General features: G+C 48.6%; 1 protein-coding gene across 6 annotated transcripts in view; it reads left to right on the forward strand.

Annotated features, from left to right (window-relative positions):
- COL27A1 (collagen type XXVII alpha 1 chain) overlaps positions 1-13988 on the forward strand; it is a 134006-nt gene that overhangs the window by 28023 nt on the left and 91995 nt on the right. For all 6 annotated transcript variants that reach the window (XM_037495226.2, XM_037495228.2, XM_037495230.2 and 3 more), the window contains exons 6-7: positions 6045-6098; positions 7572-7625. In XM_037495226.2, the coding sequence (XP_037351123.1) occupies positions 6045-6098; positions 7572-7625 (108 nt within the window). The remainder of the gene's footprint in view (positions 1-6044; positions 6099-7571; positions 7626-13988) is intronic.

Below are 13988 nucleotides of genomic sequence, written 5' to 3' on the forward strand. Positions count from 1 at the left end.
TCTGGGGTCAGCTATCAGAAAATGCTCACAAGGACCCCACAGCTGGTACAGACCAGAGCCCAGCCTCAACCCACCTACTTCCTCCAGGGGCCCAGGCTTTCCCCAGGGAGCATATAGCTATGTATTCCACACTCAAATCCATCGAGAGATTTTGGCAGCTCCTGCAATGAGCCACATCAAGGACTCTGAGAATGAGGCGGAGAAACTAGGACCTAGGACCTAAGAGGCCAGCATTGGCTGACCTTAGAGCCCAGGCTTGAGGCATTGAGCTGATTCACGTGTCCACGAATCAGAAAAATGTAGTGGTTAAGAGCTCAGACTCTGGAGTCAAGTTCAACTTGGCTCTGTCACCATCTAGTTCTTGGACTGTGAGAAAATTTTATGAACTTCCCATGCCTCAGTTTCTTCCTCTGGAATATGAATAACAAAAGTAGCTGCCCCCGCAGGTTCTTGTGAAGGGTAATGGAGATGCTTAGAGCTGTGTGGCCTATGGCAGGTCCCCTGGAAGGGTCAGCTATCAGCACAAAGGATGCAGGACGTCGGGCCTGCGATGGGATCTGAGCAGGGGCAGGGCCTGCCTGGTGGAAACAAGCTCTTCACAGTGGTCAATGCAGAATTACCCATCTCAGGGATCCACATGGTGGGCACTGGGAGCGCATGAAATTGCCTGGTCTGGGATGGGGTCACCTTCTCAAAGGACAGGAAGGTTGAACTGAGGTCTGATGCAGAGTTTTCAGCAGAGGTGACAGGATCAGATGGTTTGCAAAGGCCACTCAGGCAACTTGAGAAACAGGGCCTGACCAGCAGCCAGTAGGGTGAGGGGTGACCAGTGGGGAGGCCTGGAGCTTCCCTGATGGGGATGCTGATGCTGGACCTCAGGGAAGCCAGGTGGGCTGCAGGACTGTGGTACAGGTGAGGAGTCCTAGGCCAGGGGAGACAGCCCCTGCTGTGCAGGGAGAAAGAGAAGACACCTGGACGCCCTCTCCCTGGCAGCCAATAGCTCTACCCCTGGTGTTTGTTCTTTCTTTCTTTCTTTCTTTCTTTCTTTCTTTCTTTCTTTCTTTCTTTCTTTCTTTCTTTCTTTCTTTCTTTCTTTCTTTCTTTCTTTCTTTCTTTCTTTCTTTCTTTTTCTTTCTTTCTTTCTTTCTTTCTTTCTTTCTTTCTTTCTTTCTTTCTTTCTTTCTTTCTTTCTTTCTTTCTTTCCCTTTCTTTCTTTCTTTCTTTCTTTCTTTCTTTCTTTCTTTCTTTCTTTCTTTCTTTCTTTCTTTCTTTCTTTCTTTCTTTCTTTCTTTCTTTCTTTCTTTCTTATTTAGTTATAAAAGAACTGGGGTACAGGCCAGATATGCAGGAGGGTGACAGAGACAGAGTGGGGAACAGAATAGGCAGACTGACTGAAATACACTGCTGAGGGGAGCAGCGGGCGCTATAGGAGAAGTCTGTCACGCTATGTGGGACCCTCGCCTGCCAGCCAGGATCGAACTGGCGCTGCAGAAGCTGCGTAACAGCTTCACAGAGCTGTGCTCAACCTCCTGCGCCACCAGGGAAGGCCCGCAATGTAACTGTTTCTATCCACAGTTACTATGAGCTTTTGGGCACCAGGGGAGGCCAAAGAGGACATGCTCAGTGACCCAGGAGGCTGCTGGCATTGCTGATAAGACCTGATGGGAGGCAGCCCCATGGATATTGGGCCTCAGCCTCCAGCCAGCCATCACCCTTCCTCTGATGTCTGAGGTAGGGTGTGCTCATTAAGGAAGATGTGGAAAGGTCTAGAAAATATCAAGAAGAGAGTAAGTTCCTGCAGTGGCTCTGCCCAGTAATAAGCACTGAGTGCATTTAGAGCAGCCTGGGGTCCAGAGACTGGCCAGGAGCTTTATGCACTTTGCAGGGAGATGTTACTGCCCATTTCACAGGTGAGGAAACTAAGGCCCAGAGTGGCTAGTAACTTATCCAGGGTCACATTTCTCATCAGTGGCAGACACAAGATTTGAACTCTTTCTGTGTGACCTCAAAGCCCATGCTTTCAGCCCCAAGGCAATTCAGCTCCACAGCTATCCAGCCCTCCTCTGTGGATAGGCAATACGTAGCTATCAAGGGATATAGGTATATACACATAGAACAGTTTAAAATGTGCATTTAGCTGTTATTTTATTAATACTTGCCTTCTAGAAAGATGGAACCTATGCATGCTGCTGTTAGCTTTAGAGGAGAAGGTTTTAAAAAGAAAGTTCATTACTGTTTTCACTTCATGTAACTTTATTGATCACCTATGAGGAAAATATTTTTCTTACGTCTGTCTTCCACCTGTATTTCACCATTTCTGAATTCATTTATTTTGGGGGTTGTGATGTTGTCTTTTGTTGTAGGTTGTTAAAAATTATTTATATCTACAGTTTAAGGTTATTAATTTGCCTTACCAATGTTTCCAGTTTGTTTGCCTGTTAAGTATGCTCATGATGATTTTCACAAGTGAAAGTGCTATCTATTTTAAACTAATAACTATAGCCAACACTTGTCAGGAAATAGGTCAGATCGTTTGGAGAGCATCTACCCCCATGTAAAGTGGGTTGTTTTTACTTTGCTTTTACTTAGATATTTCTTTCCCATTCTAAGATCAGGTAGGTATATTTCATCATATCTCTAATTATGTCATAATATCATTTGTACTCTTAAAAATCTAAATTATCTAGAACTAATCTTTATGGGGGAGTTATAAGGCAAGGCTCAAAATTTATTTTCCTCCCATTTAACCACTTATTCAATAACCTTTTGTCCACTAGTATAAGATACGTCAGGGTCTATTTCAGCCCACTCAAATATCTTTCATTGCTCTGTTTGTAAATCTTTAGGCAAGTAAAATACTATTTTATATGATAGTTACTATCTTTATATCACCATCTTCCTCTCCCCATTTCTTCTAAAATACTTAACTTCTGTCAGAGGGACTTTATTTTCCATCTTTATAATTTCCTTTTAAAATGCTTTTGGAATTTTTATTGGAATTATATTAAATGTGTATATTAATTTGTGAAGAATTAACATCTTTAAAACATTAAGTTTTCCTTTCTATTAAAACCTTGGCATGTCTTCCCATTTGGTTGAACTTTATAAACATGTGTTAGCAAACATTTTTCATTTTTATTGCAAAAACTCTTTAAATTTGTGTGAAGAAATTTTATATATTTTTGCTATTATAAATGGATATTTTTGCCCATTACATTTTCTAGCTGGCTCTCAGCTATTGAAAAAACTATTGACTTCTGCATTTTTGTACTTTTTATGTTGTTTAATAACCATCCCCTTTTCTGAATTATCTTATTTGTTCTAATAAGTTCAGTTTGTTCTCCTGAATTTTTATATAGGCACTCATTATTTACTAAGAAAGATACACTTTGTCTCGTTTCCTTCAAAGGTTTGTTATTATTTGTTTTTCTTGTCTTATTGCTTTGGTCAAATTTTTAAGCACATGAAACAGCAATGGCAATAAGGAAAGACCTGCGAATCTTCAGAGGTGGTTCCAAGGGTCACCTCTTGAGATTTCGTTCATTCCTTTGCTTGTTTGTGAAATATTTTATGATGCTTCTGTGGGCCAGGCACTGTGCTACACTTGGGATCAGAGATGACTTACTAGGGGACTTCTGGCCCAGAAGTTCCCAATCCTTCCTGCTTTGTTGCTCTTTTGTTCTCTCAGCATCACAGCCCAGATCCCTCTACTCTTTCTGCCTCCCAACCTTACTTTTAGAACAGGACTTCAGGGTAGTTCCCATCCCCCTATATTTGTAGCATTTTCAATTTAGAATATACCACTCCATCCATCTTTTGTAACACAAGCTCTGCTAATTACTCCTGGCAGAGTCTATTGTCCCCCACCCAGGGTGGGAAAGGGACTTGCCCAAGGTCTTGTGGGCTCATTGGCTGGAGCACTGAATCTGCTTGACCAGGTTCTTATCCTCAGCAAGGTGTAATCAGTTAACTAGACCAATATTCTTATTTCTCTCATGTAGTGGTCTTCACCCCAGAAGTCACCTGACCAGGGGTATTTCAAGCATTGAAATTGAACCAATTGACCCTCATTGGTTCCCTCATCACCTTCCTCTAAGCTCAGCTGAGTTGTAACTCCCTTTAGGAGTTTACCCAGCATCTGGGTCAAGTTCTCCCTGACTTCTTCCCATCTTCATTTAGTACTGTATTATACTTTTTCATCTGCAGTACATTGAAATGTAAAGAGCTTGGGCTCTGGGCCTGAGTCTAAATCTCAATTTCTGCTTGTATAACCTTGGACATGTTACTTTTTCTCTCTATGCCTTAGTTTCCTCATCTGTGAAATGGAGATGATGGTCGTTGGTACCTGATGAATTTATGTGCTGGGGGTTTAAAAGAACACTCAGTAAAAGTAAATGTGAATGTTTACGGTCTCTCTGGTTTCTCCCTTGAGAATTTCCCACAGACATGCATTGTGTCTTGTTTCTCCACCTTGGTATTCCCTGTATTCATTCCAGGGAATTGATTCATAGTAGATGTTCAATAAGTATCTGTACTTGAAGTTGTACTTGGGCAGAGGTTCCATCCCAAGCCCTGTGCTGGTTGCTGAGAATGCAGAGAAAAATCCATAAATAACTAAAAGGCCCCAATAATGACCTCAAGCAAGGAAGCAAATCCATCCTCTCCTTGGGTCTCAGTTTTCCGTTTTATGAAATAACAGAACAGGATGTAAAAAGGCCCGCCCCTGAAGGCTTTCTAGGTCCTTCTGCCATCTGCAGACCGAGGTGGGTGAGGGTGTGGTGGGCAGGAGATGCTGGCCTTTTTTGGCCATGGAATCCTTGGTAGTCCTGGGCCTGGCCTTGCTCCCTGGACATAAAAGGCATTGGAACTGGCTTATGCACAGCTGAGGGTGGAAGTGTGAGGGGCAGCTGAGCTGCCGTGTGAGGTTGTGGATTACAGAGTCGGGGGGGTCTGCAAAAGTGATCTGGATGGCCCAGGTAGACAGAGAGCTGAGTACTTGTGGCTTTTAGCCATAAAGGGAGTGGGGTAAAGCATCTAGATTTCCCATTTATAAATGAGGGCTTTGAAGTCGAACTAGGGATCTAGTCACACTTAATAAAGATTTTGCCTATGATCTGCATGTTACCCAGTCTCTGAACTCCTGTTTCGATCCTGAGTGCACCCAGGGCTAACAGTTGCTGCACTGAGCTGGCCCAGAGCAGTGTGGAGTGTGGGGTAGATGGGCAGTAAAAGGCCTTTCCCTTCCCTCTCAAGACTGTCCAGTTTGGAATGCAAAAATTTCCTGTAAGAGTGACTGAGTCAGGAATTGGAAGGTCTTAGTTCTGGCTAAGAAAAGAACCAACTGGGAATTAATTAATTCAACCAAACTACCCCTCCCATGTGTCACATCTATTATCTCACCGTCTCCTTGCCAAGAACTGTCAGAAGCCAGTGGGTGTGTAAGCATGCACCTGTGTGATTGCGTGCATGTGCCGTGTGGGTGTTCGCGCATGTGCAGATGACTGAGTGCATGTGCACACCAGTGTGCATGTATGTGTGCCCATGTGTATGCACACAGCAGTATGCATGCGTGTGTGTGTGTGTGTATGTATGCCCTTGTGTATGGAAAGGACTCATTGCTCATTGAAGCTGCATCTAGAATGTTTATGGTTTGGCTCATGGTGGTTGGGGGAGTGGTTTTCTGGGTGGTAGGGATTGTCTGAGCAAGGCCCAGGTAACCGAGAAGTGCAGGGCCAGCCTAAGGAATGGGCTGGTACCTGGGGATGGACAGAGGGACCCCACTTGTGGGTTTGATTGGTGGAAGGAGAATAAAATCTGGACAAGATGGAAGACATAGGACCCCAAAGGAAGAGTTTGGATTTGGCATCAGACAGCAGTGGGAAGCTATGGAAGGTGTTAGAGTCGGGGAGTGATGGGATTGGAGGAGTTTAAGTGTGGGTTTGATGGAAGGGCATTTAAGCAGGAGCAGGGCTTTGAATAGAGTTTTGGGGGACATAGACTCTCTAGATGGCTTGGTGGCCAAAGCAGAATTGTTTTTGTTTCAGGGACAGAAAGGGGACCCGGGGCTCTCACCAGGAAAAGCCCACGATGGGGCAAAGGTAGGTTTCCAGGGACCCCGGCACTCAGGGAAGAGGGCGGGTAGACAGTAGGGAAACCACCACGCTCTGGGGTAAGCCCTGGTTGCAGAGCCCACTGCGTGACAAGGTCAGGAACGTGGAAAAGTTGAAAGCTCAGGGTATGGATTGGTTTTCTCCTTGAAGCCCCTTAACCTTTCCCAACACCAAACCTAAAGCCATTCCTCATTGCCTTCTTCTGGGGTTCAGCCACTAAAGTGCCAGAACATCCTACCTGTGTGCAATACTCAGTGAATGTCCTTTGTCTAAAGCCCTATGTGGCTTTCTGCAAGACCTGCAAGGTGACGCGGCATCCAGAAGCTTCTTGGTGGCACATACCCAGGAAGCTTCCAACAGATACTCAGAGTCCACTCCAGGGGTGTTCATTCGAGCAAGAAGTCTGTGGATTTCCAGGAGGTAGGAAGGGAACCGGGTAGAGATTCAGAGTTCCCTAGCTCTAAATAACTATAAGACTGGAATGTTCTCCCATGGAAGAGAACACTTAGGTCAAAGGACCTTATCCATCCCTGAAGCTTCCACCCCATGAGCCAAGCAGTGGGCCTGGAGGGGGGCAGGACAAGCTAGAGCAGGGAACCCAGGACTCCAAGTAATTTCCCACACCCAGTGTCTCAATCTTCCATATCCTACAAGGAACGCTGAGTCTGTTGGACTTCCTTCCAGATACAGCCAAGCCTTCCCCACAGAACACTGCTTCTCGCCCCAGTGGCCTGTGTGTGGCCTCACAGAAGTGTCTGCTCCCTTTGATTTTCCCGAGACACGGGTGGCTCATGCCTCGTTCCTTCACAGCCTCATTGATAAGTTTTTTCATTCAGTAAACTTTTATTGGGTATGAAATCCACATGCAAATGCTCCCATTTGACCCACATCTGAACCTCAGAAGCCAGAGCTGAGGGCCCGGGTGCAGATGAGGAAACAGAGGCCCCACGGTGGGCGGCTGGCTGAAGGCCATGCAGCTGGTGAGCAGCAAGAAGTCTGCAGGCCTCTTCCCTCCTGCCCCTGTGTTGTCTGCTCTCAGGTCTCATGGCGGCGGCAGAAATGTCCCCTGCTGGATGACCTCCACGCCCTGCAAGACTGAGGAATAAACAGATAGGTGTCCCGGGAGTAAGAGGAGCAAACAGATTAGAAGGGGACATCTGAGTCACACATCTGAGACAGTGGTTTTCAAACATGGTGTTAGCAGTGGAGCCCACTCCCCGGATGGGATCCTCTGCTGATGACCAATCTATACAATAGGCCAAGTGGAGCAGCTGAGTTGAGTGAGAAGGGGCTGGGTACCTTGTCCACTTGGCTGCCCCCACCCCACCCAGAGGCCTCCTGGGAGACCCCTAGATCACTATGAATCCTGTTTGCAAACAACTGGCCATGTGAAGTTGCACTTTCAATGTAATGAGAGTCTCTGCTCCTCTTCTGGCTTACCCCCGTGTCTTGTGTTTTCAGGGTGATGTGGGCTTGCCCGGACTCGTTGGGAATCCAGGGCCTCTTGGCCGAAAGGTATGTCTTAGTTTCCATGCTTTGCTTTTCCCAGTGGGCTTCCTAGACAGGGGTCTTCAGACAGGAGAATTGGCTGCCCACCCTCCTTCCTGTCCCTCCTCCAGCCCAGCTGCCCTGGGCACTGGGGACATTGGTGGGAAGTGAGAGAGGTTTCTGAGGGTCTGTGCTAGCCTGGGAGCTTGGAGTAGGTCCCCCCACTGTGGTTAATGAAGTGTGACCAGAAGCAGTCCTGGTTAGCCATCCCTCCCCCAAGGCCCAGCTGCTCCCAGGGACACCATCAGAGGTTCCACCTCCTGTTGGCTGAGTGCCCTTGGGAGCCTCATCTGAGCCTCAGTCCTCCTCCTCCTACCTGGGAGGGAGACAGTAACACCCTCCTTGGCCCCCCACTGCCTGGGTCTGTTAGACCTGGGTTCTACCCAGGCGCCATCATTTGCTAGCTGTGTGATCTTGGGCAAGTGAATAATCTCTCTGAGTCTACTATTCCTCTCTTCCTGATTTGCTGTAGGAAAATGCTCCAAGATGTAAAGCATTTCCTGTACATTCTGAACTGTTGACATGCCCATCCCTGCTTTAGTAATGGTGGGGAAATTACCTCTAGAATTTTCCCAGATAATGGGTTTCTGGCTTATAGCCCCTCTGGATCCCTTTCCATCTTCTCTCAGGACCTCCCATCCTTCAGTCTCAACTCTAGTGCCTATTCCAGGAAGCCCTCCTGGAGGCCAGGAGCCTCCACTCTGCTAAAAGACCCTTAGCTCTTCTTAGCTTTGTCATTTTCAGCCAAGTCTAGCCTCACCAACTCAGAGCACGCGAATCTGATTTGTAGCACTCCTTTTGGAGTCTAGCACAGGGCCTGTGCATAGTAGGTATTCAGGAAACAGGGAGGAAATGAGGGTCAAGGGCTAACAGCTTTGTGCAGGAAAATTCCCCATGACTGATGGTTTTCTAGGGGGCATACCAGTCAAGGGCCATGTCTTAGGCTTCCTCTCTTGGCTCCCAGCTGTGGCCACAGTTGCCCTCTCACAGGGCCATCTGGTTCTCCTCTGGACAGCTGTGGTTTCTCCTGGATCCATGCTGCCCTTGCTCTGAGAGTCTCCATAAAGCAGAGTATCACATCCCTCCATCCTCTTCTTCACTCTCTATGGCTGGAGCAGGCCACACCTCAAGTCTGAAATGATCAAACCCAGACAGGAGCTCGTGACTGTCTGAGCTAGGAAAATGTGGTATTTTCTGGCTCATAGAACACAGAAGAACTCCCTCTCCCCACTCACTTCCCCTCTGGGTTCCAGCACTTTCTGATGGATGAGGTGTGAGTGGAAAAGGCTCCTTCCAGTCCCGGCTCATAAAGTAACCAGTGGTGGTCTCAAGCTGCCTGGGGGTGGGAGGTGGCAGGAGATGGGAGAAGCAGGCTGGACGGCTCCTGCCTGGAGTTCCAGGACCCCCTTGCTTCCAGAAAATAGCTAGGGAGGCCTAGAGCTCCCAGCCAAGAGGAACCAGCTCACCTGAATAGGGAGAGGCCTCCTGTGGTTGGTAAGCTATCGGGCAGAACTATTTATACTGTATCCCTCTGGCCCTGGCTTGGCAGACATGGAGGAGCTGGGCCTGCACCACTAGCTCACAAGGGTGGTGGGCAGAGCCTGGGGAAGCTCTGGCCCCAAGTCAAGGAGGGGCGCCCTGGGGTGGCATCCCAGTGGAAGCAAAGTATCTAGTTTCAGCAGCCACTGTGCCCCCAGCCTTCTTGTGTGGCTTTTCTGCATTATCTCATGTGGGGAGCCTGGGGGAGAAGCATTGGTGGGGGTTGGTGTCAGGGTCCTCTTTGCTCGCCGGCATGTTGAATTTTGCTGTCAAAGTGACCCCACTATCCTATTCATTAATTGCACAGAATTGATTGAATGTCTGCCCTGTGCCAGGCCCTGGGTAAGGTATTGAGCCAAATAGAAAATATTCCCCGCCCCTCCCCGCCAGGAGCTTGTATTCCTGTGTTTGGGGTAGGAGAAAATGACAGACAATAAAGAAAAACAATAAAAATATCAAGTATGCTAGAAGATGAACAGGACCATGGAGGAGGGGAGGCAGGAGAAAGGCATTTTGGGTTGGTCCCATATGAAATTGTGTGGCAGAAGGACTTCCTGTCCCCCATCAGCTGGTTTTCTTATGGTGCCTCCCAGTCAGGCAGTTTTCACAGCTGAGAAAACCAAGGCCCCAGTAGGCCTCATTCATCCAGTCAGCCGGCAGCATTACGTGGCCATATTCCCTGTGCCTGTCTGGTGTCAGGTGCTATGAGATCTTAGGGGGCCCATGGAGAGAGTGACGGTGTGCCCCACGCCATCTGTGCATCAGAACCTGATGGGGAGCTTGGGTGCCACCAATGGGGTTCTGGGTCATGGAGAGCAGGATCCAGACGCATGATTCTCCTGTGCAGCCAAAACCAACAGCTGCTGTTTTGTTGGAAATCTCTTCCGGGGTCATTCAGTGGCAGAGCTGGGATTTGAACCCAGGTCTTCTGTCCTTAGGCCCTTTTCCTCTCTGTAAGCTGACTGCAGCAGCTTCTTAGATAAGAGCAGGCACATAGAGCAACAAACAGCTTTCCCACCTGCAGTGCTCGCCAAGGCATTCCCAGGGCTGGACAGGCACATAGACTGGGTCATCTAAACCCTACAGAACCCAGCTCGGCCCCTCTCCTGCTGGCCAAATGACCACATGGAGCCTCAGTTGCCTCCTGGCATGGGTGGAAGGTTAAATGCAGCAGTAGTCAGGGGCTGGCACAGGATAAGCCCTTCATACATTTTTGTTGAATGAATGAATGATCACAGTGATTATGAAGAAGCAATGCTGGTCTTGCCCGCCTGAGCCCATCAAATCAGTTTTCTTACCTCGTGCCCAGTTAACTACCCTCCACTAGCCAGGAAGGCTGGGAGCACCCCCTTTGCTCCTGGGAGTCCTTTGTCATTCCAAGCCTCACCCTCCTGCCTCCTCCCCTATAGAGCCTCTCAACTGGGGTGATTTTACTGCCCAGAGAACAGTTAGTAATGCTGGCATCAAGTTTCATCACAGTTAGGAGGCGTGCTAGTAGCTTCAAATGGGCAGAAATCTAATAAGATGCTAAATCTCTCACAATGCACAGGACAGTGCTTCTACCACGGACTGGTCTAGGCCAGTGGTGCTGAGGCTGAGAAACTGCTGTGTAGAAACCCTCACATCTGCTCCTCCGTGCCCTGTGCCCGGCCATGTGTGCTTATGCCACTTGGCCCCTGGAAAGCACTCCCCTCCATGCTGGGCTTCCTGTGTCTATCCTTCGGTTCTGTTCTTATATGCCTTCCTCAAGATCCCTCCCTGCACCTCCTGGGTGAAAGTTATCCCTTGTCTCCCCAGCCCAGATTCTCTGTCTCTCTGGGATGCTGTGCTTTCTGGCTAGTGGGCACTCACTGTGGCCCTTGGCATATCTTGGGCTGGAGCAGGTGTGCAGAGGGCCTGCTCATTTTGTTTCTTCATGAGAAACTTAACCCCATGTGAGGGTGCTCAGTCTCGCACCTCCTTCCCTCCTTTGCTTACTCCAGACATCACTCATTGATCTTTCCTGCCAAATCCTGATATATCCTTGGGATTTTATTCACACACCATCCCAGGTGTGGGAAATTGGTTTTCAAGTTGAAACTTCTTTCTTGTCCCCTCCTGCAGCCCTCAGTCTGCCCACAAGTCATCCCTATGCCCCCCAATTTGGCCACTATCAATGGGAAGGGGGCAGAGGGGTCACCTGGAAATGTTTTTGAGGTTGCCTGAATCCAACTGCAACTTATCGGTTAGTTCTACCTGGACGTGACAACCCCAGTTCCAAGCAGAGTCCCTACCGAGAACCTCCTCCATGCTCTCCTGTTTCTGAGCTGCTCTGGGGTTTTGTGTACACTCCCACTGCCATTTCTGAGCTCCACACCTACCTTGTGCCCCAATGCCAGCTCCTTCAGCCTGTTTGCTCTGGTAGGCTGTCCGCTCCTAGCACTCAGTGCTTCTTCATCCCACTGGTAGGTGGATGGAGGTTTGTTTTGTTCACCAAAGTAGTCTTCATGCTCAACACAGGGTCAGACTCATTGTTGGGGCTCACCCATTTGGATGGATGGATGGTTTGATGAACAGATGAGCCATGCAGAAACTGCCTCCTGCCCTGCCCTATTTCAAGTATTTGCTGTGCACAGCCTGGCTGTGCTGTGATGGACATTGCTTTTGGACAAGCGGCAGGCACATTTTCGAATCCTACAATTTCTGAGCCAATGCTTTGAGAGGGCAGCTGGGGAAATTGAGGTCCCCAGAGGAGGAGGAATTTGGCCAGAATAGCGGAATCAGTCACTCTGTCTCCTGACCTATTCTTTTTATTCCCGATTCTTTCAATTATGTGAGCAGGGTTCTCTGTTGTGCTGGCTGCCCCGGGTGACTTGCAGGCTGCCGAGGTGGTAGGGAAGTTCAGTGGGAAGAGTGCTTTGTGAGGATGGTGAGTTCCATTTTCCCATAAAAGAAGTTGGCGCCACATACAGGTTGAGGTGGGGTCTGGGGGAACAGTTGCATTCTGGGCATATGTTGGTCCCCAGGACCCCTAGGCAAGGACAGAACCCCCTCCCTGCCCAAAGCCCAAATAGCATCCCAGCTGACAGGGAGACTGTCTGCAGCAACAGTGAGGTGATGTCTGGTTTTTCTTTGTGCATTGTAAGCAGTGATTAATCTGGCTCCCAAACCAAAATATAGACCAAGTTCTATTATAAACATGGGTCCTGTGGAGACCCGCCTGCTGGGCAGCCAGAGGCCCTTGCAGACTCTGTGGTCCCTGGAGAGCCCCTGAAGCATCTACTCTCCCCTAGTACCAGTCAGGCATCAATCATGTATGGGGCAATGACTGCCCGTGGGTCCACCTTGTGGTCAGTGCCTGTCTGGTAATTGCTGGGGCCCTGTAGAAGATAATGGTTTAGATTCTTCCAGGTCCCCGGGCCCTGTCATTTGAAGCTGTTTGGCTGGCCTTAGCTTGATAAACACTGCTAAGGTGCTTCCAGGGAACACACAAACCTCCCCCTGCCCTCACCTCATACCTTGACTGTGCTCAGTCTCTGCTCCTCCAGGCTAGCAGAATGACAGGGGCATTCACGGCCATGTTCAGGATTCTTAGGGTCCTCTGATGGTTAGCTAGGAATTGTGGCCTTCTGGACAAAGCACAGCCCAGCAGGTCCAGAACCCTGTGGAACATTTGGGCTTGGTCCTAACTTGCTAAGTAACTCAGGTAAGTCCCTTCACCCCTCTCAGACTTGATGTCTCAGTCTGTCCATCGAGAAAGGAGGCTACTAAATTGATGGCTGAGTTCCTTTCAACTTGGATACTCCAGGATTCTGTGACCATCTTTTGCCCCAATAATGCTGTGTCCCGGGGAGGTGGATCTTCTGGAAGGGGATCTTGTGGGGGTGGCCCTGTGGCTCAAGGTTGATCTCGGGTCTCAGTAATGTGTCTCATCCCATGATTTGGTGATTAAAGATGTAGATTGAGTCACAGCCTGCACTGTGCCTGGAAAGCTGTGTGACCTCAGGAAAGTCTCTTTACCTTTCTGAGCCTCCATTTCCTCATCTGGCAAATATGCATGATAACTCTTACCTCCTAGGGGTGATTCCAAGGAGGTGAGGAGCTGAGGTATCTGAGGCTTTAGTGCGGGGCCAGATTTCAGGCATTCTTTTCATTTTAGCTGCATCCTGAGTCAAGTGTTTACTTGAAATCACCTCCTAGGATTTCACTGGCAACACTGCTCTGCTAAAGCATTGGTTTCCAGCAGGTTTCTTTGTGGCTGTAGAGAAAGCCAAAGGAGTGAGTGATGCCCAGAGGCTCCCCAGACCCTTTCATGCATCTCCTGAGATCCTTCCCCCATATTCCATAGACTCTTTTTTACTCAGGGAGGGAATTTGCCTGTATGGAGTCACACAGCTTAGAGCTCCAGGCTAGATTTAGCTCTTCATGGAAAAATGCTTTACCTCTTCTTTCTTGTCTGCTATTTCCATGTGCAGAAATGATAGGAATGGCTATTTTACATGTCAGATCATGACATGTCCAAGCTGTCCTGTGACTTCCCAACATATTACCCCTGGCCTGCTGTGGCTTCCTTCTTCTCTGACCACCCCTAGCCTTCTCTCCTCGCTCATTCTGCTCTACTCACATAAGCCTTGTTCTTCCTCAAGCCCCCTAAAATCATCCTTGCTTCAGGGCTTTTGCACCTGCTGTTCCCTCTGCCTGGAATGCTTTCCCTTTAAAAAGCCAGTCCTATGTGCAGCCTCCCTTCATTCACCTCCTCCAGGCAGCCCACCCTGCCTGCCTGCCTGCAGGCACAACCCCCTGCCTGACACT

This window comes from Talpa occidentalis, unplaced genomic scaffold (genome assembly GCF_014898055.3).
Source record: "Talpa occidentalis isolate TD23 unplaced genomic scaffold, MPIMG_talOcc4v2.1 talOcc4.7, whole genome shotgun sequence".
Lineage (NCBI taxonomy): Eukaryota > Metazoa > Chordata > Mammalia > Eulipotyphla > Talpidae > Talpa > Talpa occidentalis.